We start from the raw sequence: 27,994 nt of genomic DNA on the forward strand, positions 1-27,994 counted from the left end.
TATCCCTTTTATTAACAGATCGTGATTCAGAGGCTTTTCCGTGAGATGCTGTACCGGTGTCACTTCATCCCTCAAGTCCATCCGATGATAATGACTGGCCTGGTGTTCGACAAAGAGCTGTTCCTTACTTCCATTGGTGAATAGAATATCAATATACATCTTCACTATGTACACTATATGATCTACACGATATCACGGTATAGATCCATATTGTACATAGTGATATTTTTTATGAATTAATACAATTATTTTAATTTAACAATTATCTTTTTTATGAATAACAAGGAGTGTAGATAATTTCCATGTAGCAACAGTTGAGGAGTTCCATTGTCGGGATCCGATCCTGGGTACACTATTAGATTATATCATATTAACATATTGTTTCTTTTTAAATGGATTTGTTACAAATGTCACACATGCTTTTTAACTTATTTTTGAAAATAATAATGAGATGAAATAATTCTGGAATCGAGCGGGAATTGAACCCGCGCCCCTGTCTATCCTGGACAGTGCCTCCGACCACTAAGCTATCGAGACCATGCCAGTTCGGCTGAATTAATTCATCTCTTTACGTCTTATGCCGACGTACAGTATTTACATTAGAGATTAGTAAGTTCTCTTAACTGAATTAACTTGTTTCTTTTCTATATACTGTACAGTAACTTTTCTCCAGGTCTAATGGAGCCAAACGTGGTGGATTACCGTGAGCGACTGTTGATTGCTTATCGCAAGGCCATCATACCCTTAATGGCGTATCTGCGGCAGTATGAGTGCTACACGGATATCTTTGTGTTGGACACTGAGGAATATGTTGAGTTAGAATCTTTATTTCACAAGCAAATTCTAATTCAAAATTCTTTATTCATCTCAAGATGATATACATCACTTATTGACGTCACAAGTTGACGTAAAACTAAGACTTCCAATGCGCAGGCGAAGGTGATGCGGCACAGCACTCACCGCAGCCTCTTCTCCAAGGACGTCAATTGACAAATATACAGGATGACTTTTTATACATTGGCAATATTTTGTCTACATGCTCAGTCCATGATTCTGAACAACTTTTAGTATGGGAGTACCTCTGTTCTATACAAAATTGAATACCTAAGTTGTGGAAAATGTTTGGATCAGCTGATTTTTTTCTCGCGAGATTGAGGTTGCTTCCGTACGAAAAGTTGTCGTAAAAAAACTGAGCATGTAGATAAAATAATGACACTGTTTATCATAATACACAGAATTGAAACTAAGTGAACGAATTCAGCTTAGGTATTGTTTATACACGTAATTGACATATTGTTTTGTGCATTACCTAATGATTTTATGCTACACGATGATACTATTTTATGATTGCAGAGCTTTCCGAGAAGAGAAGCATTCGGCATCGGAGACTCGGGAAGAGGTCCAAATGCACTACGATGCGAAACAAGACCTGATCTGGCGTTTGCCGCAGTACATCAACATCGGACCATTTGCCCTCAACGTCGATACGCTAAAGGTGATAAATCTACACTTCTTAATTTACACTAGTCTACATTCACTCTATTTTACACTCCTATACTAGCCTATATTTTATGTACAGTAAAGTATTATAAAGAGGTAATGTTTATAATTTTTGTGAAGTAGGTGTGCATCTTCAGAACTGCTAAACAGATTTCAAAAATTATCACAAGCTATGTAGGTATACTTCCAATTCCAGAAATCCGAGCTCTGAGCCACAGGTAGTAATGAATTCTTCATTTGAGATGTGTTAATTTGTTCCTGCTTACATTCAGTACTGTGACATGCCGAAGACCAGGGTTCGCGTAAAAAGTCAACCATAATAAAGGTTTACCTATGATTTTATGGGCGGTCTGCCTGACATCCGCGCTCTTTGGGAATAAGAAGTGTTAATCAAAAAGTGTTATAATAAACTGTCGTTTTATTTTAATAAAATCATAATACATCAACTTAATAGGACAGTGGAATCACAATGTCATATTATTGTTTATCAAGAGAGAATCTAATGAAATAACAGGAATTGGTTTTAATTATAATAAAATGACATCATCCAGTTTTCGTATGGTTGACTCGAAATAAGTCTTTGAAACCCTTATCATTGAAAATATTAATCTTCTTCTTAGAGTGTTGATACTATATCATATGGCGTCGACACGCTAAGAAGACATAGATGGTAGATCATTGAAAACATATTATAATGTACCAAAATATATTTTGTTTAATTCAGCAAATCCTGGTAAACAAAAGGTCTGACATCATCCGAGCTTTACTCACGATGTGGGCAGAAGAAGTGCGTCTTGTGGTGGAAGATGTGGTGCAAGCCTATAAAAGTGAGTCGTCACTTCACTACATTGTATAAAACCAAATCGCTTCCGGCTGTCTATCCCTATATATGCTTAGATCTTTTAAACTTCGCAACGGATTATGATGAGGCTTTTTAATAGATAGTGTGATTCCTGAGGAACGTTTAGGTGTATGATTTATTTTGGTTTTATCCAAGAGAAGCCTGGACGGGTCGCTACTATTCTTTAAATCATACTTACAAGAAGTTAACTTTACAATGTAGTGAGTTACTAAAATACATTTTCATATTATTAAACTTCGTCATATTTCTTTTTATGCTTTTGTCGCCTAACTCGTTGGAGAGTGACATGGGGTTTTTGCCGTGGGTAACAGCTAGCAATTCGTATTATTATATTCAATTCAAGGTATAATGAGGAAGCTGGGGGAGAAGCCGAATACGATAGAACACGTGTTTGAGATCAGGGAGTGGATGGAGTCTGTACCCTTCGCTCTGAAGACGCAAGAGGACATCATGAAGAAAGTCAACACGGTAGATATTTAGATAAATACTGTTTATAATAATGCGACAGAGAACAAAAAGTCTGTGATAGTCGAGGCTTTTATCTGTTCTTGTTGTTCAGCACTAGAGTGCTGAAGAAGAACTGATAAAAGCCTCGATAGATATGTTCTTGGAGTGAACACCGTGTTGGTAATATTTTCTACAACATTACCTTTTACATCGACAGGACTACGAAGTGCTCGATGCATTCTTTATGCCTCTTGAGAATGATGATTTTAAACTTCTTTGGGAAGCCGTTGGTTGGCCATTGCAAATTACTAAGCAGGTTGGTTCCGTTCGCATTATAATTATTGTTGTTGTCTCTTTCATTCTTAGCTGAGATTAGATCATTCACATAGAAAATACTTAGATCTTTAAATTTTGAATCTGTCACATATCTGAACGAGCGTTTTCCCGGTTCCTCAGTCATTGAGTTTTGAAGCCCAGGCTCTGCTGTCCTGCATTTTATTACCTTAAAATTTTGAATATTCAATTCTTTCGATTTATTTTATCAAGGTGCCGCCTGCCTGACATCAAGTCTACACTTTTTTTAAATAATAATTATATCGAAACGATGAAAATGAATCTAATAACATTATTAGAAAATCCTGCAAGACTTATCTCAAAATATACAGGTTGATGCCACGACGGAGTTTCTTGAAGAAGAACAGGAGAAGTTCTGGAAGCTTCACCAGCAAGATGAACAGACACTTTACGACAAGATCGACATGTTCACCGCACAATGTATGCAGCTTACTCTGCAGAATGACTTTGGAAGGGTATAATCTTGTCTATGAGTATAACAACTACTAATACTTATGCATTTTATAATTTTGTTTCTTATCAATTATCTAAGTATCTGCAGATACCTTAGATATAGTAGATAGACTATATGTAACCTATCGAATAGATTGCGTTAAAAATTTTATTTGAAAGAACAGTGTTAGATAGAGATAATTGGACCATCACAGCAGTTAGTTTTATCTGTCAGATAAATATAATATTTTATCAGAAAGTGGTGAAACATAATTAAATGTTATAAATGCAAAAATCTATAGGCTTTCACATCTGAACCATTCAACTGATTTTGATGAAAACATGGTATATGTGTAACGAAAGAAAATTGTTGAAACTTAATGGTGTATCTTGTTTTGATACAACACAATTTATTTACTTCCCAAAGGTACACGAAATTGCGAACGACATCAAGAAAGCCTGGAAAGGTATGAAGGACTCTCAGGATTGGGGTCGTATACTGAACCAGCGCCAGAAGCTGTTCGGGCAGCCAGTCGTTCCGTTTTCTGATCTCAACCGATTGGTCAAGGAGTTCGAGCCGTATAGGAACTTGTGGGTTACCGCTTCAGGTAAGATTTACCTATCAATAGTCTACATCTACACTAATCTATACCGACATTATTAACAGAAAGTAGAAATATAAACTTAACTACTGACCAGATGTGTCATGTAAAAAAAAAATATATAATTTTCGCACAAATTATATGAAAGAGAAATATGCATTAGACATAAATAAAGAAATAAATATATTAGGACAAATCACACAGATTGAGCTAGCCCCAAAGTAAGTTCGAGACTTGTGTTATGGAATACTAACTCAACGATACTATATTTTATAACAAATACATATATAGTTAAACATCCAAGACCCGGGCCAATCAGATGAAGAGCATTTTCCATCATGACCCGACCGGGGATCGAACCCGGGACCTCTAGGTTCAGTGGCAATAACTTTACCACTGCGCCACCGAGGTCGTCACACGTAACACGAGAATACAGTAAAAGTGCGTTAATAATTTTCATTCCTCATCGTGTACCCAATTTTACAACACCTGAGTATGAAATATATAAGGAATTTTATGGAAATGTTCAATCTCATTTCATTATGCGGCTTGAATTTTCTTTGTGTTAGACTTTACGTGTAGGTCAATTATTCATTATTGGAAACCCTCGATCCATAGATTTCCTGAAAAACAAAGAGGTCTGGTTCGACAACCCACTGATGTACGTGGACGCGGATTCAATAGAACCTATGATCAACGAGTTCTACAAGACCATCGTCAAGTGCACGAGGACCTTTGCTGATCTGCCGAAAGTCCAAGAAGTGGCCATCGTTATCAGGGTATGTTGGTTTGAAATAACTTCATCAAATAATAACAATCTCTATTGCAGCCATAGATTGCTATATTACGATTTAAAAATAAAATAGAAGACAAAAGTAAAATAAAAACTTTACGTAAAGCTATCTAGAAAATTTTAATTCAAGTTCTCGCACCAAAGAACCTCCATGTTTTGCATGCAATAAAGCACAAAAGATATTAGAAAGTACATACAGAAGATAATTAAAGATAAAACATAATTGTAACGGTGAACTTATGCCATCTCTGCCAGTGTAAGCGAAAGAAAAAATACCAGAAGATAAGGGCTGGGCAAACAGTAAATCAATGTATAAGGGTATGTCAAAGCACAAAAAAACAAAACCAACGTTAGATATTTGAATTTTCTTTGTGTTAGACTTTACGTGTAGGTCAATTATTCATTATTGGAAACCCTCGATCCATAGATTTCCTGAAAAACAAAGAGGTCTGGTTCGACAACCCACTGATGTACGTGGACGCGGATTCAATAGAACCTATGAGAACGCGTCACGCATGCGCATTTACGCTAAGCCGCACAACTTGCCTGAGTTTTTTACCTCTATGGTATGAATTGATTTTGTAAGATTTAAGACGTAATTTTAAACATTTATTTTATAGGACGATATCGACGAATTTAGGCCTTTGATCCCTGTGATCCAGGCAGTCAGAAATCCTGGTATGAAAGAACGCCATTGGAACGAGTTTATGGAGAGAGCTGGTTAGATGTTATACTTCATCTAGATTATATTTATAAAAGATCTTTCTGTTAGCAATGCTTATACTTTAGTAGATATTGTTAATGCATAGTCCAGAACATAGAAATATGCCCAGTTTACGTAAGTCCTTCTACTCGAGTAGACAGCGCAAGAAGCTCATGAGTACATCAGCGTACCTCATGAGTTTAAATATCAATCTCACTCATGTAGGATCAGTTGATGCCAGCAATATCCTTTACATCGTCAACCCGTCTAAAGTGCTGGATATATGTATGATAGTTTATGACCAAGGTGATACCTGTCCCCAAGAATGTACCTAAACTCAAAAATTAATTAGTACATTTCAATGCAGTAAAGATCATTCAATCAAAGAGAATCATTGCATTATTCATTTATAATAACACCCTACAAGAAAATAGCTCTGAATTAGAAAGTTACGTATTATTCATAATAATAAAAATACATTTGAATACACTAAATTACTAAGACAGGTTCCGTAAAAATCGGAAAACTTTAACACAAGACCTACAGAATTTGAAACAATAAAGGCTTTTGCCTAGCTTTGGCAGCAACATTCTAATGGTTCTAAATAAATAAACAACTTCTAGGTATAACTGTGACCATGAACGATAAGCAGACCTTCCAAATGTGTCTGAAGCAAGGCGTGGCAGCGCACGCGGAGTTGATAGCCGAGATTGGTGAACTGGCCAGCAAGGAGTATGTGATTGAACAGGCCTTAGACAAGATGTTAGCTGATTGGTCCAACAAGGTTATGGAAATTGCGCCTTACAAGAATACTGGTTCGTTTGTTTGAAAAAAATCTTTTTTTTTTTTAAGGAGTCATATACATGCCAATGGTCTGACTATTAAGGATCCTAAATATCGTGCAAACTGAAGACAAAATAATAGGAAAGCGGGCTTTATGGAAGGAAAGAACCGAGAAAACGTTCAGCTGATAGATTCAGATTTAAACCCTGATGCTTTTTCTGTCAGTGATGTAGAAAGGTCAGAACTTGTAATTAATTTTACATTCTTTATTTCCATGTCACCAGGCACGTTCATTATGAAGATAGCAGACGAGACCCTACAACTATTGGACGAGCATCTCATGGCGACCCAACAGTTGGGCTTCAGTCCCTTCAAGGCAGCCTTTGAACTTAGGATTCAGGAGTGGGATGACAGACTTCGTCTCACGCAGAAGGTCGTCGATGAATGGATTGAGTGTCAGAAGTTAGTGTTCTCGGTCATTATTAGTGAATAATAGTTGGAAATTGAGAATTGGGATTTTGTATTCTGCTTAAAGATATGTATCCAGTTATTTGGAAATAAATCAAAAAAATATCGTACTACCAAAGTTTACATTATTTCTTCAAATTGGTTTATATGAAGAAATTTAATTTATATGTATCTTGTGTAGAAACTGATTTCAAACAAAGATTATTTATTCCCCCAACTAGCTACGAACACGCAGTTTCGATAGCAGCAGAAGGGGAATGTCTCTGTTGAGAGTATCAGAAGCGAAATTAGATTACACCACGAATACTATTTAAAATTGCACTACCTACAAAGTATGTCATTATACATACAAATATATTAATTAATTGAATGTAGGTCAGTGAATCAAAAACCTTTTTCAGTCAAGACATATAACATTATTTGTACAACAATCAGGGAATGGATGTACCTAGAGCCGATCTTCACATCGGAAGATATATCTCGGCAGCTGCCGCTTGAAGCCAAGAAGTACGGTACCATGGAGAGGATATGGCGGCGAATCATGTCGTCTGCTGCTGCGTGTCCTAAGGTTTGATCATCAACAGAGATATTACAAGCTTTTCTTTTACCTGTCCGGTATTTGTGTGTATTTAAATATTGTAAGTTAAACTTCCGTTTGTCCAACAGAGTTGAAATTTTCCACATCGCTTGAGTTTTCATGACAATGCATTATTACGATAATCATGACTTGATGGTGCATTCAGGTAGGTATAGGTAGTAAAGTACTTAAATACTGATTGCTGCGTTTTGAAATTGTATTGCTATTGGTCTATAATTTTACAGATAATGCTGATATGCCCCGACAGCCGGCTCCTAGACAGCTTGGTAGAAGCTCGTCACCTCCTAGCCGTGGTTTCACGCGGACTAAACGCCTACATGGAACTCAAGAGATTACGCTTCCCTCGTTTCTTCTTCCTCAGGTATGGCTTCAAAAACTTTTAGACTGTTATGACCGTAATGAGATTTGTTGATTCAAAAGCGCAATTCAATATTTTGGACACGTTTTACGATATAGCCGATGTCAGCTAAAAGGTGTACTGACAGATGTAAAAATTTATGGCTGAGAAACAATGGAGTGGATAGGAAACATCAGAGTTGAAGTGATATTTCGCTTAACTTTGGAGAACTTAGTAGAGGCAAATTAAGAAGAAGAATATTCATTATTGCAATATGGTATGACTGCCTGTGATCATAGTCGTCATCATCAGTCAAGTCATATTAAGTATAGAGCATTAACACACACGAGGAATTAACAAAAAAAAATTTAAAAATTTCTAATTAACACATATAATTTCAGCGACGACGAACTGCTGGAAATCCTCGCTCAGTCTCGCAACCCGAAAGCGGTACAGCCACATTTGAGGAAGTGTTTCGAAGCTATCGCGAAGGTAACTATTGTTTTTTAGATGCTTTTTGTAATTTCCGTCCGCCTTCTTCTTCAACCATTCAAATGAAATTATTTTGGAACAAATATTTGCCATGGCCAGCGCTTGTGTGTCCTTCCTTAGATCTTTCAAAGTGTTCGAATTTGGGCAAGAAAGTAATTAATATCTGAAAATAGCAATATAACTTAGCAAACTCTTCTTCACGGCATAGTTCATGATTATTTAGCTGTAAAATTAAAAAGAATATGGTAAAAGCTCATGACATTTCTTGGCGACCTCAAAAATTACTGGCTTAATGTTTTCAATATTATATATATGCCTGAATAGCCTGTGACGACGAAGTCGAGACGAAAAAGTAGAGAAGTTGACACTTGGCTCCGATGCTCTGCGGCTGAGGTGAGACAGAGATACCTTTGTATACAGGTGACCTTCGAACACGACTTGAAGATCACATACATGCACTCCTGTGAGGGTGAGATCGTGGAGCTGAAGTACAAGTTCTACCCGAGCTCTAACGTGGAACAGTGGCTGCTATTGCTCGAAGACACAATGAGGCACACCAGTATGTATCGGCATTCTATCTCAGTTTTGCGAAATACTTTATAATTTAAAATTTGACGTGATTGAGTTGCTGTGAAGAGAGAGAGAAAAGAGAAAGAGAGTGCTGTGTGAGAATTTCTGAATAAATTCTGTGACTTTGATTCATATCAAATTTAGGTTCCCAAAGGTACATTTGGGAGAAAATTCCAGTGATGCCATGGTTTTTAGAGACACAAAAAAGGAAAATGCTCATATAGATTTCAGTTTTGCAGGCGAACGACAATTAAGACGCATCTGTGGTTCGAAAGGTCACAAGTTCGAATTATGATTAAAATTTCGAATTATGATGAATTATGATACAAACTTGTGACCTTTCGAACCACAGATGCGTTGCTGGCTGGTTGTTAAATACAAGAACACTTTCTTTTTGACATTCTATATTAACTGTATGACCGTGTGCAAAAGCGTTGAATTATAAGTAACACTACAATTTTAGTTCGTCTGACCCTGGTCGACGGCATGGCCGAGCTCTGGACTCTTCCACGAGAGGAATGGGTGCTGCGCTGGCCAGGCCAAGTGGTGATAGCTGGCTCGCAGACAGCATGGACTGCAGGCGTCGAAAACGCTATAGAGGAGTATATGATGGACCGGTTCGTTGATGAAATGCTTGAACAGGTAAAGAACATTTTGAAGAAGTAGACTGTAGGCATCTGTGAAAACCGCCCGAACCTTTCTCATGTCCATTCATTCTCATCGCCTTTAGCAAAGGAGCCATTGTTTGCGGAGAGAAATATTTTGAAAGTTTTATCTTCGAAAATAATGCTGTAATAATGATAAAATCTTTTGTGCAGATTACAGTCGCTACTAGTTGTAGTAAAAAAAGTAAATTCATTCCCAGCTGGATCGCCTACGGTCCTTGGTCAAAGGTGAGCTGACGTTTGCCCAACGAGCCGTGGTGTGCGCTCTCATCGTGATTGAGGTGCACGCGCGTGACGTCACACGCTCCCTATTTGACGAGAATGTCAAGAACGTCACTGATTTCCAGTGGATTGTGCAGCTGAGGTACAATCATTTCTTTTGGTTTAACTCCTTAATTAAATGTATTATTCATTCCCTTTTTATCACTGCGGATACCGTTTAGATTTTAATACACGTATGTGATAAAATTATCCCGACCTTGGGTATTGCGACATCACAGCCCAGCAAAGATGCCATGGCACAGCACATGAGTTAGAAAACAAACAAACTAAAGTAATTTGTGGTTTACTATAGATACTATCAAGTAAAAAAAGAAATGTGGCCGTTAGAAGAAGGGGAATCAGCGGAGATATACCAAGATGCAGATAGACTCGACACTTCGGCATATTACAGGCAGTTCAGTCAAGATAAATGTGACGTGAAGGCGCTCAACTCCGTGTTCACTTATCAGAACGAGTACTTGGGGAACAGGTTGGGAAATAGTACAGCAATCGTACATTACAATTTCACCATAGAATAGAACCACTCCATATTTACCCATTGATGTCGTACGAGACAGTAATAACATTCCTAAAGAAGTTTAACGTCGGGCAGACGGCCAGTCAATCATAGCCCAACAGCATTCAAAATTGTAAGATTTAGGTTTCACGCTGAAACCAGTCACAACCCCAAATCAGTCAACACACAAGAATGAGAGAAGGAACGAAGGAGGTAAGTATGCCACAGTATAATTAATTATATGATTGCAGTGGTCGGCTGGTGATCACACCTTTGACTGATCGCTGCTACGTCACGCTCATGTGCGCTATGCATCTCAAGTTTGGTGGTGCACCTGCAGGCCCCGCTGGCACTGGCAAGACAGAAACTACTAAGGTGTTAAATTCTTTCTACTATCAGTTTTTACTACTGAAATCCCTACTTAGCAAGCTTGGAGTCGCCACAATGGATGAACATGAACACACACTTTTTAATATTATAGTACTTACTTACATTCATGAAGATATAACATAAAATAGACTTGATGCTGTCAAGGAGAATAGGCGTGCCGATGGTCTGACCACTAAGGATGCTGAAGACGGTGTAAAATGGAGATGAAAAAGTAGGAAACCTTGGTGATGCTCAGAAGTATTTGTAAAGATTAAACAATAATTCAGCAACAAACTTGAAATTTTCTCTACTTAAGTATATTATGTAGATTTGCGTGACGAACCCTGATGAGATATAATTTAGCATAGCGCTTTCTACGATTAGAAACTTTGTACAAACTAGACTGAACTACAATATATTTTTGAAGAAGACACACGATTTTCAACATACCTATTTTTCTGCTAATGGATTTGTGAATATCATCTATTAACTACTTTTACAATATTTCCCAGGATTTAGCAAAAGCCCTAGCAGTACAATGTGTGGTGTTCAATTGCTCAGATCAGCTGGATTACATGGCTATGGGCAAGTTCTTCAAAGGTTTAGCTGCGTAAGTATCGACATTGAATACACATCTAAACATCAGGTGAATAAACAAAGGTAAACTTGCAGTGTAATCTAATCTCTAACCGTAAGTAAAATACTTCGTATTTTCTAGGTCCGGAGCTTGGGCTTGCTTTGACGAGTTCAATAGAATCGACATCGAAGTATTGTCAGTGGTAGCACAACAGGTAAACAATCGTATTCTTAAGCTTCTTTGTCTTCTTCTGGCAAAATTTCACAGTAAGAGTTCATCAGTGAGGATGAACAGCGATTTAATTTGAGCTAGTAAAAAACGTGTCTAAAGCCGGGTAAAAGTTATTCAAGATATTTAACAAAAACACATACGACGATTTTATTGAATGTTGACATGGTTTTGTTGATTGTGTATCGTAAATCACATTCTGTGAAGCTTTTTTTTTTGTTTACCCAGGGGAATGCTTATTACGCACTGAGTGTGGGACTCCTGGGCCGCTAGTCGGCCCAGCCTACCCACTAAACCCCTGGGGCGTTTTCACGCTGCCGTTATGGGGGACGTCACCTCTGGTCCCCTCTAGTTTCCACATCCAAAGGCTGGTGGCGGGTCACCAGCCAATGGCAGTACTACCGAGGGGACCGTCCACCAGGCCCAGAGCACCCACCAAAGTCTCTGGCCTTGGGTTCCTCTTGGTTCACCGGGGTGGCTGGTTGTGTCAGACCAGCCCCCTCGGTTACTAAGCCCCACCATCGCGACAAGATGGGAACCTGTCGGTGGGGTGAAGCTGGCCTAACATAATTTAAGTGGATACTTTCAGGTTGTGACTATACAGAAAGCACAGATTGCCAGGCTGGAGCGGTTCATGTTTGAAGGCTGCGAGCTCCCTCTGAAGATGTCTTGCTCAGTGTTCATCACCATGAATCCTGGCTATGCAGGTACATAATTCATTTATTTATACATGGGAATTAACCCAGGCCCCTGTCTACCCGCACTAAGAGCACTGTCCCGGATAAATGGGATAGGGACCAATACTGTTCAAATGAATTTCTTTCGGCATTTCTTCTCAGCAGTGGTCGTTCCGAAATGCCAGTAGTTTGTAGCTTGTGAGAAATAACTATACATATAAATATTGACGAGAAAAAGTGCCTGTGAAGGTCTAATTTCCGAATAAATGATTTGAATTTCAATTTGAATTTAAACACCGACTCGATTCCAGTTTTCTTTCATCTCTAATTTTTTTTCAAATTTAATAAACTATAATCATACCTTCACACTTCTATACTAATAATTATAAATGTTTGTCTATCCGTCATACTTTCACGGCTAAACCGCTTGGCTGATTTTGACAACATTATCAATAGTAAAAGATATAGATAATTATGTACCCGAGGTTAAGCATAAACTCCTGCTATCCGAGCTGCCGACATCAACTAGATTTTCATATACGTCTACTTGCTTCTGATGAACGGGAAGCGTCACTCCAGTCAGTGTGATTTATCTGAGTGTGAAATTAAAAGGACATGGTAAACCACTCCTTATATATAGACAAGAAAGCCGTTGTATTTCATTCGACATAACGACCACAACCCTGAGCCATGAGGAATACTACTATAACATTAAGTATTAGGGGTTCCGTTTAATAATATTTCAGTCATGTATATGTAATAAAATCTCTTAATAACCCAGGTCGTACCGAGCTACCAGACAACCTAAAAGCATTATTCCGTCCAATTTCCATGATGGTGCCGGATTACGCTCTGATTGCGGAGATATCACTGTTCTCCTACGGCTTTTACGAAGCCAAGATCCTAGCGGGGAAGATCACCACCACGTTCCGACTTAGTTCTGAACAGCTGTCTTCACAGGTGGGATAAAGAGCTACATTAAACAAACCTCTAGCTTTATTTCAACTCCTGTCATCATATTGTTACGCAAAATAGTTGAAAATATATACCCTGTGTTTCTAATTTTGTCCACGGTTGTAACGCCCCAAAGCAAAGGGTTTACGTAAAAAAATTAAATTTAAAGATTCGGCTGTGATTTTGAGCTTGGCGTCGTGTCAACCTCTTTAATAACTGTCATTGCAGCTTTCAAAGCTGTTCTTATCCTTTAGTTGCTTCCAATTATGATTATATATCCTCAATTATTTCAGACCTAAATACTGGACCATTTTGTCGAAATTTGTTACATTTATGCTTAAAACACAACATGGAAGAACTCTTAGAATGTAATACCTGAACGCAGCATAAATCAATTATAATGTTGCCGAAATAAAAGCTACAGCAAGCAAGCAAAAAATTTTGTATTGTCATGAATAAAAAAAAATCCAGGACCACTACGACTTCGGCATGCGAGCGGTGAAGACTGTGATCCTGGTAGCCGGCAACCTGATCCGGCAGATGCCCGATGCGGAGGAGAGACAGATCGTACTACGCTCGCTGAGGGACGTGAACGTGCCCAAGTTCCTGGCTGACGATCTGCTGCTGTTCAATGGTTAGATTATATATTATCCAAAGTAGTAAGCACCATTAGGTAGGATATACTGACACAGTACGAAAGTCACTAAGACTGAGCACTGTAAAAATTACAATTTACCTGGCGAAATACTGGATCGGCTGGAGCAAGGATTGTGACTAAAACCAAGAGATGCCCTACACACAAACTTACAAACACTTGCTCTTTAAAATATTAGTCTAGAAAAACATTTTAAGTAAGGCCTCAACATCGAGACTGATTATTGGATGGATCTTATTGTCGTGTTAAATTTTTTAATCATTTTTGGATCTCAAGTACCAGAACAAAATGAGTCATCCGCGCAAAATCCTTCAATAGTTATTTTTGCTGTTTAAACCCTTTTTAGCCCACTTAAACTAAGTGAAAGAAAATTAAATGGATTCAAGAAAATAAAGTTCACATATTGATGATTTTAATCTACAGGTATAATATCTGATCTGTTCCCACGCGTGGAAATCCCAGTTGTGGACTACGGCATCATGGAGCAGTCCATTCGGAACATGCTGGTGAAGAGAGGATACGATGATCTTTATAGTAAGAATGATTTAAATTTCTAAACTATTTTATCTTCTTAGACATTCTTCCGTTCATATATATCTTCAACTCAATCTTCAACACTGGTTGACAGTTCAGCTCACTAGTGTTTATGTGGAAAAAAAAACATTGTAAGAAACAATAATGGTAAGCCCTTCTGGCATGATAGGGAACAACACTGTTCAAATGAGTTTCTTTCGGCATTTCTTCTCAGCAGTGGTCGTTCCGAAATGCCAGTAGTTTGTAGCTTGTGAGAAATAACTATAAATATAAAGATTGACGAGAAAAAGTGCCTGTGAAGGTCTAATTTCTGAATAAATGATTTGAATTTGAATTTGACTATTTGCTACATAGATGTCGGTAGTTAGTCATAAAAAGTCATGCCTTAGGCGAAAATACAATAAATCTGGCACAGTGTTAACAAAACATTCAATAGGAAAAAAAAGAAGATCTTCAATAGGAAAAAAAGAAAATCTCAAAGACAACACAATGGATTATTGCAACAACAGAATGGACGGACATCCATGATGACCTTATCAGATTCGAAACCCCAAAAACTAAAATGCCTAAAATATTACTTCTTTGTTTGTTCGCAATCACTTTATTGTACCAAAAATAAGTGCATACATTGAGATTAATACAAGAACGATACAAGTACATACAATGGGGGACTTATCTCTTGTATTCACTGGTGATAGTTTGAGAGATGTATAGAGGTGCTTCTTTCTTGTTTCGTTTCCCTTTGCCGGCAATCTTCTACTCAAATTTCTTTCACTTGTCTCTCCGTCTTTTCTTACCATTTCTCAACGAAACCTATTTTACCTTCACAGCATTCATATTCAAAATCATCCAGTTATACGAGACGACTGTTGTGCGACACGGCCTCATGTTGGTAGGCCCTGCTGGTTCGGGGAAGACCAAGGTATTTATATAATTTTTCCATAGGTACTTGTGGCTATTTATGATAGCTTTTTAGTCAAAATATAGGCGAGTTTTTGTTTATTCATTTTTCACTAAGATTATACCTACTTACAAGTCACTTAACTAGGAGTTTTTTATTTTTGTTTATTGTATTAACTACGTATAATAAACTATACAGGGTTACTGGTATCTATGGTTATGCGTTCATAACCTTCCAAAGGCGGATAAGATACATAGAAACTAACATATTTTGTTCTACGACTTTTGTATAGATGTAATTAATAAAACCTTTTCTTAGTTTTAATGTTGTTTCTATAAAACTCTACTGTGTCGTGTTACTTGGCTATTACATAGCGTTAGATGTGTAGAATAGCAAATTAGATTGTATTTTCTTACACGAAAAGAAAACTACGAATCACGAAAAGTCGTAGAATAAAAGTTGCTTGTTTGATGTACCCAAGTAGTCTTTAAGAAGTTTTGCTTTGGACACCAGTAATCCTGTATAACTAAAATTATGCTGTTGTTAATTTCGCATGGAAGCAAATCCGCATTGCACAAATAGTAAATATATATTTTTTATGGGCAACAATTGCCCACACCATGCACTATTAAGTTTGTATCACGAGTCAGATGGACTCAAAGAAATGAATATAACACAACAAGAGCCGCTGACAAATATCTACGATCACAAGTATAAATATTTATCCGCGCTAGGAATCAAACCTAGGATCCCCAGAGAGCGAACTACTATGCCACGGAGATCATTGTGTTATAATAATTTTACTTCTATCTTATAATAATTTTACTTTGGTCAGTGCTACGAGATTCTCCGTGACGCCTTGACAGCAATCAGAGGCAAGATGGCGCCGGATGGGTTCCCCTTCACCACTGTATTGACTTACATCGTTAACCCGAAATCTATCACCATGGGTCAGCTGTATGGGGAGTTTGATCTTCAGACACATGAATGGTAAGAATCACTCTGATAATAAACTTTCCATGACTAGGCCTACGCACTCACTCACTCACTGCCATTCTTTCTATAAATCCTATGCATCTCTCTTCTGGAACTAAAAATTATTCCTTCTATCGACTCTTTTAAAAAAAATTGTTTTAAAATACTTTTCTGTATCCTGATTTTTGAGTTCTTTCTTCCTTTCCTCTCTGTCTGTTTCGTTGGGCTTTTTATATTTAATTCCTCTATTTTGTTGTTATTGATATATATCTGTTTTTAAGTATATTTAATAGTATTTACACAGACTCTACCCTCTGTTTTATGTTTTTCGTTTACCGATTGACAAGAAGGGATACCTTTTAGATAAGTTCACCATTGCTGTTTCACCAAGTTCATCAATCTCTGTGCAATAAAGTTATTTAAAATAAAGCAACCTTGATGCTAAACTAAAATTTACACTATTGTAAAACAATTGAGACACGAAACGTTAGCTGAATGTCGTCCTGGTTTATTTCCAGGACGGACGGCATTCTATCCAGTTTGGTGCGAGCGGGTATAGCTGTGGAGGATATGGACCGCCGTTGGTACATCTTCGATGGGCCCGTCGACGCTGTGTGGATTGAAAACATGAATACTGTAAGTTCAAATTATTCTGATTCTGATGTACATCAAGAGCGCATTCGCGACAGCCACCATGTCCTGAGTTTCGCTGACAAACTTCAGAGGTGCAGCCTTCGCTGATACCACGATGTTTTACTTAAATTAGCGAATTACGTGGGGAAGAAATGTTTGGCTGTGCCGCAAACCCAAAAATGATGCCTTGATGTCTGTGCTGTAGTCTGACAACTAAGAATGCCAATGAATGTTCGAAGTGGAGACTAAAATTAGAAAAGCAGTTCCTGGCCTTCGACTTTCAAAGGCTGAGGAATAAACCGAGAGAACGGTTTATTCCTCAGCCTTTGAAAGTCTTCAGCTCTTCAGCTGTTCCTGAGACGGTCGATAGTTAAAATTGTATTTATATCAATTTTAATGTTTAGGTATTGGACGACAATAAAAAGCTTTGCCTCTCGAGCGGTGAGATCATGAAGCTGACAGAAAGACAGCGGATGATATTCGAAGTGGCCGACTTGGCGGTCGCTTCCCCGGCTACCGTGTCGCGATGCGGTATGGTCTACCTGGATACTAAAGTTGTGGGGCTGCCGCCGCTGGTCAATGCTTGGATGAAAGCTAACTTACCACCGGTAATACCATCATTTCAATACACCTTTATTAGAATACTTGTAATAAATATAGATATTTTAAAAAACCTCTTGTTTTCAGATGGCCGAGAACATCCGCAAGCACCTACCCAATCTGATCAACACATACTTGTACCCGTCAATACAACTACTGCGCTCGAAGCTGACAGAACTTGTGGCCTCGATCGATTCAGCTCTGGTGCTCAAGTTTCTGGAACTGCTGGATTATAGGCTGAGGCCGTTGACTGGGAAAGATGATAGGCCACCACCAGGGCCTGCGTTCTTAGCTCTGATGCGTGAGTTTCTTTAGTGTTTTAGTTTGATATTGTAAGGGATAAAAATAATTAAACTACTACTATACTTAAATGGATTTGTTATACATATCACACATGTTTTTTAATTTATTTTTGAGAATAATAATGACAAGAAAAAATTCTGGAATCGAGCGGGATTACTACAATAGGTACTTATAAAAAGTTATACGTATATAAGTATACCTATAGTAGTAGTTTAGAAGTAAATTAACTTTTTATAAGCTCTTAGGGAGACTGTCGTCATAGTTGATAGTGAATCTTGAACATGTGAAGATGAGAAAGACATAGAAAATCAATCAGAGAAGTGGAGATTATCTAGTTATAACCACTATAAAGTATACAAAGTCGCCCTACGCGTGTGCCCGTTATCTGAGATTTTTTCCGAATTATAAATCGGGATTTTGATCCAGTTTTCACTGTTATTTCGACAATTATTCCCGAAAGTTGGAATGGCATACCACCGCCAATAAGGCAGCTAAGTTCCCTGTACACATTTAAATCTAATTTAAAATCTTTTTTGCTGCAAAAACAAATAATTGGTATTCCAAAGCGTCGCCTGTAGTGGATATCCCCTTGGTATTGCTGCACGATTGTTTCTTATTGTTCTAGAGTTTAGTGTTGGTTACTTATGGATATGTTAATTTTATAAGTTATTAGTTTCAGACATAGTTACTTTTGACTTTACAAACTCTTAATAAAATATTCTTGTTAAGTTTAATATAAGCACTCGCACCTACAATGTTGGCAATAACTGAAAATCATTATTTCTGTAAGTACTATAGTGCAGAAAGTTTCGCTGAGTTGTGGCCTTTTTGCCTTGCAGCAGCACACCGATTTGTTTAATTTTGTTATTTTATTATTATGACGACCTCGGTGGCGCAGTGGCAAAGTTCTTGGCACTCAACCGAGAGGTCCCGGGTTCGATCCCCAGCCGGGTCATGATGGAAAATGATCTTTTTCTGATTGGTCCTGGTCTTGGATGTTTATCTATAAATGTATTTGTTATAAAATATAGTATCGTTGAGTTAGTATCCCATAACACAAGTCTCGAACTTACTTTGGGGCTAGCTCAATCTATGTGATTCGTCCTAATATATTTATTTTTATTTATTTATTTATATTATAAGACTAGTCTGTTATTTCTTTGGTGTCTGTGGCAAATCAAATAAACGAATTATATATCTTATCTAAAATTTATACATACAAAAAAAAAAATCGCGTTATAAGCCAGCCAGGATCAGTTCACTAGTTAAGACTGAAATTTTGGGTCGCGTGTGGTTCCGCCGAAGATGAAGGAAAAAGAGACTGTTGAAAGATGTTTTTTTACGTTTTAGCAAGATTAGCACCATGCTGGGTGGTCTGGGCAGTTATATGGTCTGTGGGAGCGACATGTGATCACAACGGGCGAGCCATCTTCTCCGATTTCATGAGGAAACTCTCTGAAGAAGCCGGCTTGAAGCCACCGTTCCCTAAAGAAGGCAGGGTTTATGACTACACGTAAGTGGTTTTTCGTTTTCTATTTGTAAACCATGTTTTATGTAAATTGTCGATGATGTGGTTACGTACCAACGTCTTCTATATACTTGTAATACATGTATTTAAGTCAATAGGATTGAACTCTGCACGTTCCCTAAGCTTCCGGACCTCTAATACTAATCTATAAAAGGATATATCCTTTTTGTGATATGATTTCCATTCCTATACAGATTACATGACGGTGGTTTCACTGACATGACAGAGGATGGTGAACCAGCCAACCCGTATTGGTACAACTGGATGGCAATCCTTCCTCAATATGAAGTGGACCCTGAATGGCAATTTGCTGGTAAAATAACACATCTTCTTATAGCGTTTTCTCAGTTTCTTTCGCCGCTATTTTCTATTCCACTTCGCACGATCTTCGCCATACTTAGAGCGCGTAAAACTTAACAACAATCAAACCAGCTTCTTGGGTTTGATCCTTCTTCCAGGATCAGGCGACTAGACCAGACTTCAATTTTCTACTAGTCTTCATCTGCCTTGAAGATTCTTAATAGGGCCAATGATAAGGCAATAGCTTTGGCTACATGCGGGGTTAAATATCCTTAGTGTGTATAGTGTAATATATAATTTGTCAGCTATGTATATTTGAAAAGAATAATACTACTTACATTAGACCGCTGATGAACATATGGTCCATAAGACCTCAATCGGTGCTTCTCTACGTAGACGTAGCAAAAACTGTCGAGTACCAATTGCATTTATCAAATTTATATTCAATCTATCTGTGCAATGTCGGGAAAACCCCTAAAAAACTAGGAGAGGGTATGGACGATGAAGAAAAAAAAGGATATTGAAATTTGTTTAAATTTCATTCAGACATCGAAGTCCCGACTCTTGACAACGTCCGCAGCGCAGCTATCTTAGGTTACAAGGTGGCTAACTACAACCACGCCGTGTGTGTCGGACCGACCGGCACCGGGAAGACTGTCACCATCACATCAAAACTGTCCAGAGGCTTGCACAAGAAGTTCTTCTGCGAGTTCATCGTCTTCTCTGCTAGGACTAGTGCCAATCAAACCCAGGTTTACCTTTCCTCCTTTTTCTTCTGAGCGTATTCTCGACTGCATTCCAATGGTACAAAAAAACCTATACAATTTTGAAGATTTGGTTAGATCAGTTATTTTACTACCAGCGGCTTGTTCTATGTCGATATGCGTTATCGCCTTGTACGCGGACCACACGTCTAAATTTTTAGGGTTTGCTCCACAAATAAGCAGTGCTCTGGTCTGTGTAGATTTTACTCTAACTGTGCCTCTCCGAAGCCTGAAAAAGCAAGTTTAAAGATTGAGAATGTTATTATTGCCTGTCAGATGTCAAGATTTCGTAACCCCATTTCAAGTTCGCTTGGAGATTTCCGACTATTATGTTTCAGGATGTAATTGATAATAAGCTGGAGCGTCGCCGGCGCGGCGTGTTCGGTCCCCCGCCGACCAAAAGGCTGGTGTTCTTCATCGACGACCTGAACATGCCTGCGTTGGAGGTGTATGGCGCTCAACCCCCTATAGAGTTGCTTAGGCAGTTCATGGACTTCTCTGGTGAGCATGGATGGATTTACGCCTTGTATTTCTCAGTTTCGAAAAAAATCATCATTATCATCACCTCTGATCTTTAATATCAGACATCCTATAGTTTTATCTATACTGCTCAAAGCTATGGAATAAAATTGCCTCAGCGATATTCCCGATTAAATTCGATATTCTCGAGCATTCAAGAAAAAGTATATCGAAGTCGACAACTATTTATAATTATTATCGAATTACTGATATCCATGGACTGCGGTTGCTTACCGTCAGAAAAACCGCAAACTCATTTGTCTATTGTTTTCTTCTTCTAAATATAATCCATATCGAAGCTAAGTTATATCATAGAAAAGGTGTATTGCTCCGCAAAAAATTAGAAAAATATTAAAACTATTTATAAACAAATAAATATAGTTAATAAATTAAAATTAAACTTGAAGTTACCAAAAAAAATTACTTATAAAATAAATAAATATTTCATTCTTGTAACTTTTAGTCTCCTTGCCTTTATCCTTTATTACTTCTTTTAGGTTGGTACGACCGCACCAGTATCGGCGACTTCCGTCTGCTTGTGGACATCAACATGGTCGCCGCTATGGGCCCCCCCGGCGGCGGCCGGAACCCGGTCACGATGAGGCTCATGAGACACTTCCACTATATATCGTTTACTGAGATGGAGTATGCCAGCAAGGTACATACATTTTTTTTTTCTCTTATCAGGTGTGGCGCCAACACCGATGTCAGATTTTATTCACTCAAAAGGATCTGACGTGACTTGCATCTCTTTCTCATCAAGTATCTTCCCGATTCCTTCTCAGCTGTCAATCATCTGAGCCCAGGGACCGCGTTCCTACATTTTCCTCTCGCTAGTTCTCCGACCTCCAAGTTGTCAAACCATTCTTTGCGATATCGAGCCAGAATTTCTTGATTTTCTGAGGCCCTTCTACCAGGGTCAGCCGGGAACGGCATAGCTAGACATTTATTCCCTACCTAATTTACCGGCCTACGCAAGACGTGGCTATACCAGAGCAAACAGCACTCCTGCAGTTTATCTGCTATATCACGAACATGTAGACTGCAGCGAACGCGTGTATTCCTCACGCGATTGGGAGATACCGCGTATATTCGTCTATTTTTTTGCAGTACACAATCTTCCACACTATCCTTGTCTCCTGGACCCGCAACATAAACAAAGATGTCCCCGTTCGGGTGCAGCCATTCCTCAAGGCTTCCATTGAGATCTTCCAGAGCTTGGTGGAGGAACTATTGCCGACTCCTGCGAAATCCCATTACACTTTCAACCTTAGGGATTTGAGTAAGGTGTTCCAAGGTATACTGATGATGGATCCTACTCATGTAAAGGTTAGTAATTTGATTCTTTTTTTTTTAAATTTTGATTTAATATATGACAGAGTTAAACCATTTAAAAGCAAGATAATATTAATAGATTATAAGAAAAGTTCGTAATTGTTTTTTTCCAATCGACTCTAAATAAGTTAAAATGGTTTGTACTAATTCTAGTATGGATGCACTGCATCCACTAAATGACTTTTTCCCATTTGTATATAATTAACACAGTCCATAATAATAATTATTATTTGAGATTTTGTATAATACGTCGCTCATATGAGAAAGAAGGTGTGAGGTATTTTGCTCGACTGCCATAAAAAGAAGATCTTCTCGCCAAGCGATTTCACATCGGAAATGTAATATGTATATGCATCCAATTATTGCAAATATTAACACCGCGATCTGTTTTGTCAGTTCCACTATGTCACCAGTCACGCGCCATCTATCCATAGCACTGCGAACCATATAGTGCGGCTGTTGTGGTTTGTGTTGACGCTCTTGATACTGTAGATATCGCCACAAATAACGTGGACAAAAGAAGGAAAATATATAATTAGGTCTTGTTTGTCTAGGAAGAAGATGATGTCATTCGGTTATGGTATCATGAACATCAGCGGGTGTACCAAGATCGTCTAGTCAACGATGAAGATCGCAAGTGGTTTTTGCAGTGAGTTGCTTCAATATTTCTTTCTTGTATTCTTCATGCTATATAGGGCCTTGGAATAAAACATACTAACTGAAAAAAGAGATCGTGTAATAAAGGCTCACGCTTTCGTTAATATTTCACCTCTATTTTCCTCTCTCTCTCTCTCTCTAACGCCTTGAAGGCCACAATAAATAAATATCTACTTTAATTTAAAAGGATCCTTGTGATTACTAATTGTATAACTACTACTGATTTAAAAACCGGCCTTTTAAAAGTGCCTAATATCAATTAATATATTGCTGGGCAAAGGCCTCCCCTTCCTTTTTCCACAAACCTTTGTCAATACCTATATCACAAGGTAATTGTATTCCTTAATATCAAACATTGTTATGACAGACCGACAAGATGACCAAACCAATTAGGCTGAAAGGTCGCCAATAAACCTACATCGATTTATTTAACAGATTACTCAACAAGAAAATACGTGTAGACTTCGGCAGAGCGCCAAACGAGGTGGTGGGCGGCCGGCTGATGTTGTTCGGTGACTTCATGGACATTGGAGCTGATGACAGGAAATACGTCGAGATCACAGACAAAGAGGAGGTTCTTTATTCTTTCTCACTCATGTCTTCACATGTAGCCTTTCGCAGCATCACAGATCCGGATGCCAAGTGTTCAACGTAAAAGGTAAACTAAGCTAGCGTAAAAGATAAATCGGATAAATTATAAAGATTCGACTGTGATATCACAACCGACCACCTGCCTGAAGTTAACCCTCCTTGAGAATACTACTATTGACCCTTAATTGCCAAGATTTTATATCCGCTTGTGACCTCGTATTATATCCACGTGAAAGAAGAATATCATTCAGGGTTAAAATATTTTATCTTATTTCTTGAGTGTGATTTTCAAACTCTCATTATTCTGATCGCAGACCTTATAAAGACAGACCTGCTATTCATCACACGATGATCTGATAGCAAACCGGTTTATCATTAATAAATCAACTATGATGATATTAAAATAACCTTACTTTTGTCAAATTAACATCAAGATGGACGAAATCCTCCTTCACTACATGGACGAATACAACCTATCGACGACGGTACCGCTTCAACTAGTGCTATTTGAAGATGCAGCAGCTCATTTGTGCAAGATCGCCAGGATCGTCAGGCAGCCCATGGCGAATGGCCTGTTACTGGGCATGGGTGGTTCAGGTGCGACAGCGCTTGATTCTCTCTCCCATCTTCACGTGTTTCTTGTTGCATTTGGGGCTGTGGCACTGCGAAGCCAGAATCGGCGGAAACAATAAACCATACAATTTTGAAGATGCCCTGCCTGACTGACATCAACCCTCCTTGGGAGTGTTGTTGTTGCCTATAAGTTACTAAGACTTTGCCACAGTACCCTATAATTATACTGTTTTTCTCACTTTTCACATTGATATACAAGCAAGCACTGAATATATAGATAGAAATAGATGAGAGTGAGCTCTCTTGTAAATTATTGACAACTGTTCAACAGGTCGCCAGTCTTTATCCCGATTGGCCGCGCATATGGCCGAGCTGACGTGTATACAAATTGAGATAACAAAAGCGTACGGACAGACAGAATGGAGGGACGACCTCCGACAGACCATGATAAAGGCTGGCGCCGACAACCGCGGTGTGGTCTTCCTATTTTCTGATGCACAGGTAATTGTGGAAAAAAATGAAAAAATTAGCATCGTCGTTCGTGGACACTAGTGTTCCGATAATCTATTGTAGATTTTTAAAGAAAGTAATGAAATCTTTTATTGACGTATAATAAGTATGATACGGTGAATTCGCTGGCGTCAGCCCCCAGCCAGTTTAATACTTGGCTCGACTTGAGTAGCCTTGAGTACTATGATTTTGGAGGATAAATTAGAACACGTTTGTTTGTGTTTGTTTAAATTAGTGGATATTATTGTTTTAACAATACAGGTATTGTACCTGTATGTTTCGCTGATGGCAAAAGTTATTTCCAGATAAAAATGGAATCTTTCCTCGAAGACCTGAACAACATTCTCAGTTCGGGTGACGTGCCAAATATTTATGAGGCTGAAGATTTAGACAAAATCTACGTGTCTGTCCGTCACGCTGTCATGGAGATGAACTTGCCCGCGACGAAGACCAATCTGTTCGCGTGCTACCAGCGCCGGGTGCGCAGCAACCTCCATGTCATCGTCGTTATGAGCCCAGTTGGAGAGGTGAGAGGGGAAAGGTGAAGCGTTTTAATGCGGCGATAACAAGTAAAAAAGAATTTCCTTCAGTGTTAAATAACACTCCCATTCAAAGACATAATAAACAGAATAAGTAATGTAAAAACATTCAATGTGATTAAGAAATTGAGATGTTGTGGCAAAGAGAGGTCAAAAGAACTCAAATTATTAATTAAATAACAGTATATATAAAGTTTCCAAATGGTAAGAAGATTTGCTCTTATCATAAAGGTTTAGAAGATTATTGTAATAGGAATAGGGAGACAGAAGGTGAGAAAGAAAGCAAATCCTCTCCCAGGGCTTTTCTGGAGCATTCAGTTGCTAGTTCACATTATATGGTACTGAATTATTTGTTTTTTCTAGATATTCCGCGCGCGTCTCCGACAGTTCCCATCATTAGTAAACTGCTGCACCATAGACTGGTTCAGCGAGTGGCCCAAATCGGCGCTGGAGTCAGTCGCCTCACACTTTTTCGGTGAGATGGCAGAATTGCAAACCACTGAAGAAGTCATAGCATCTATGGTGGCACGTATTTCACTCCTTTTTCTTGTTCATAGTTTATTTATTTGTCATTAGGTTATATATACCGATGGATATGATAAGGTCATCATAATGCAGCAAAAAATCATCAAGCCTTACAGCCGGCATAGGATCATATTGTCTGGAAAGCACTAGTCAAGAGAGCCACAACTATCGGTGGTCACGACCCTCAGCCATTTCTTCTTTTTCTTCTTTCTTGCCTGTTCCGATTTTCAGGTCGGCCCTTCTCGTTCTGAGGCGCCAGAACGAATTGGCTTGTTTGTGTGTTGAGATTTTTCTGATCCATTACCTTGGAAACGACATTCCAAATGTCATCTGAACTTTAGGACATAATTCGCTATGTATGAAATGAAATAGGCAATGCAACCGATTATATTGCCAAGAAAGTCGTATGTGTAATATTCCACTCCACCATGGCCCTCAGCCATGAGGAATACTACTGTAATAAAAAAGAACTACCTTAAGAGTATTATTTATTTCACAGTCTGTCTGCTGTTTCGTGCACCAAACAGTGGTAGAAGCGAGCGCTCGCTTCCTTGCCCAATTGAATCGTCTCAACTATGTCACTCCGATGTCGTACATGGAAATGTTACATGCATACGCAGACATGTTCAAGAAAAAGAGAGCTTCCATCTTGAAAGAGTCTAATGCGCTGAAAACAGGTATATTATATATTAAACGACAGGACGTATTAAACGCACAACGCACATACCCATTTTAATTCCCAGACGTTTCGGACCTTGTTACAAAAGTCCGTGTTCCGTGCAAAATTAAAAAGGTATGTGTGCGTTAAATACCTGTCATTTAATGTATTATTATGCAATACGAATGTTTAAAAGTAGTAACAGTGTTTTTTTGCAGCGTATTATTCCGCCTTAGAATAGAACCACTCCATATCCTCTTGTGATATCAGGCGAGACGATCAAGGGACACGTAGCCTGGGCAGCATATCAGTCAGGAAATCATTCATAAAATTTCAAGGTTACATTTAGCACACATATGGCGTGATATTACGTCATTATACTTAGTAAACATACCAAAGCTATATACCATAATAATTATTCATTCAGGTCTAAACAAACTAAATCAGACAGAAATAGAAGTAAAGGAGCTACAGATTGAGTTGGCTGACCTCAAGCCGCTGATGGAGAAGGCCGCAGACGAGACCAGGAAGGTCATTGAACAGATCGCCATAGACACGGTAAATCTACTTCTTTTTGTAGTATAAGTAACAGGAACCGTTCCCAAATGTATCACATACTTATTAGTATATGACACATTTGAAGTGATTAAACCACTAATTGATTCAGCTTGGTCGCAGGCAATAGCAGAAGAGGCAAGAATCAAAGTAGAAAAGGAGCAAGCGGTTGCTGAAAAAATGGCGACTGAAACTACTGCTATGGCGGAAGATGCTCAGAGAGACTTAGGTACGAGCCCAATGTTACTGTCTCTCTCTCTCTCTCTCATCTTTTCGTTTTCCAGTTTCATTCAGAGCTATATAGTGCCGCGATGTTTTACGAAAACCCTAGATTTGTCATAATAAATGCCTTAAATTTTGAAGACTCTGCGTAGCTAGATTTGACTTAACATAAAAAGATATTCTTCTTAGATATTTTTCTTTTACTGTAGCATACTGTGATTTATGATCTAAAATGTCAACAAAAATAGGATTGTTCACGATACATGAACATATTGGTATACTTATGTAACACAGGAAGGATACAAACAAACGGGACGAGAAGAGACGGCATCACCACCGCTTTAAAAGCCACTCTGTTAATGTCATAGAAGTAGGAACATTTTTACAGTTAAACTAATATAATTACTGGTTTCAAACACATTTTCTTTTCGCCAGACGAGGCGATGCCTGCACTAAGGGCCGCTGAGAAGGCACTGCAAGAGCTGAATCGTAACGACGTTGTTGAAGTAAAGGCTATGAAGAAACCGCCAGCCGGCGTGGTGCTCGTCATCGAGTCACTATGCGTCGTGTTTGATATCAAACCTATCAAGGTAATGTAATTTTCAGTTTCCTGTAATAAATTCGATACAATTAAACTAGAGTTCAGGATAACTGTTTAAAATTTAGAATGAAAGACAATATGTTAGACCATTTTTTTATTTACCATATTTAATAACCTGTGACAGGAACCCGGAGCAAGTTTTGGCGAGAAAGTCCTAAACTACTGGAAGCCAGGGTCGGCCATGTTGTCGGACCCGAGCGCCTTCCTCGATTCCCTCATGAAGTTCGACAAAGAATCCATCACCGAGGACATGATCAAGAAACTCAAGAGATTCATCACTAATCCTGATTATGATCCGGCTAAAATTCTTAAGGTATCATTGTCATT

At 38.4% G+C, this 27,994-nt stretch overlaps 1 protein-coding gene across 1 annotated transcript in view; it reads left to right on the plus strand.

Annotated features, from left to right (window-relative positions):
- LOC128678664 (dynein axonemal heavy chain 1-like) overlaps positions 1-27,994 on the plus strand; it is a 59,285-nt gene that overhangs the window by 10,165 nt on the left and 21,126 nt on the right. Inside the window, exons 16-63 of the mRNA XM_053760375.1 lie at positions 19-136; positions 674-815; positions 1,354-1,495; positions 2,225-2,327; positions 2,706-2,830; positions 3,027-3,125; positions 3,475-3,618; positions 4,023-4,203; positions 4,816-4,976; positions 5,611-5,710; positions 6,317-6,508; positions 6,761-6,938; positions 7,380-7,512; positions 7,767-7,903; positions 8,281-8,371; positions 8,792-8,930; positions 9,405-9,583; positions 9,807-9,970; positions 10,181-10,357; positions 10,636-10,759; positions 11,266-11,363; positions 11,472-11,544; positions 12,148-12,265; positions 13,017-13,195; positions 13,661-13,823; positions 14,268-14,378; positions 15,209-15,300; positions 16,115-16,269; positions 16,773-16,890; positions 17,292-17,495; positions 17,575-17,788; positions 19,141-19,303; positions 19,513-19,631; positions 20,165-20,370; positions 20,721-20,883; positions 21,399-21,559; positions 22,012-22,230; positions 22,791-22,885; positions 23,329-23,467; positions 23,919-24,081; positions 24,389-24,558; positions 24,873-25,094; positions 25,470-25,631; positions 26,131-26,308; positions 26,717-26,847; positions 26,968-27,073; positions 27,502-27,656; positions 27,792-27,980. Coding sequence (XP_053616350.1) covers positions 19-136; positions 674-815; positions 1,354-1,495; positions 2,225-2,327; positions 2,706-2,830; positions 3,027-3,125; positions 3,475-3,618; positions 4,023-4,203; positions 4,816-4,976; positions 5,611-5,710; positions 6,317-6,508; positions 6,761-6,938; positions 7,380-7,512; positions 7,767-7,903; positions 8,281-8,371; positions 8,792-8,930; positions 9,405-9,583; positions 9,807-9,970; positions 10,181-10,357; positions 10,636-10,759; positions 11,266-11,363; positions 11,472-11,544; positions 12,148-12,265; positions 13,017-13,195; positions 13,661-13,823; positions 14,268-14,378; positions 15,209-15,300; positions 16,115-16,269; positions 16,773-16,890; positions 17,292-17,495; positions 17,575-17,788; positions 19,141-19,303; positions 19,513-19,631; positions 20,165-20,370; positions 20,721-20,883; positions 21,399-21,559; positions 22,012-22,230; positions 22,791-22,885; positions 23,329-23,467; positions 23,919-24,081; positions 24,389-24,558; positions 24,873-25,094; positions 25,470-25,631; positions 26,131-26,308; positions 26,717-26,847; positions 26,968-27,073; positions 27,502-27,656; positions 27,792-27,980 — 7,095 coding nt within the window. The remainder of the gene's footprint in view (positions 1-18; positions 137-673; positions 816-1,353; positions 1,496-2,224; positions 2,328-2,705; positions 2,831-3,026; positions 3,126-3,474; positions 3,619-4,022; positions 4,204-4,815; positions 4,977-5,610; positions 5,711-6,316; positions 6,509-6,760; positions 6,939-7,379; positions 7,513-7,766; positions 7,904-8,280; positions 8,372-8,791; positions 8,931-9,404; positions 9,584-9,806; positions 9,971-10,180; positions 10,358-10,635; positions 10,760-11,265; positions 11,364-11,471; positions 11,545-12,147; positions 12,266-13,016; positions 13,196-13,660; positions 13,824-14,267; positions 14,379-15,208; positions 15,301-16,114; positions 16,270-16,772; positions 16,891-17,291; positions 17,496-17,574; positions 17,789-19,140; positions 19,304-19,512; positions 19,632-20,164; positions 20,371-20,720; positions 20,884-21,398; positions 21,560-22,011; positions 22,231-22,790; positions 22,886-23,328; positions 23,468-23,918; positions 24,082-24,388; positions 24,559-24,872; positions 25,095-25,469; positions 25,632-26,130; positions 26,309-26,716; positions 26,848-26,967; positions 27,074-27,501; positions 27,657-27,791; positions 27,981-27,994) is intronic.

This window comes from Plodia interpunctella, chromosome 20, assembly GCF_027563975.2.
Source record: "Plodia interpunctella isolate USDA-ARS_2022_Savannah chromosome 20, ilPloInte3.2, whole genome shotgun sequence".
In the NCBI taxonomy this organism is placed as follows: Eukaryota; Metazoa; Arthropoda; class Insecta; order Lepidoptera; family Pyralidae; genus Plodia; species Plodia interpunctella.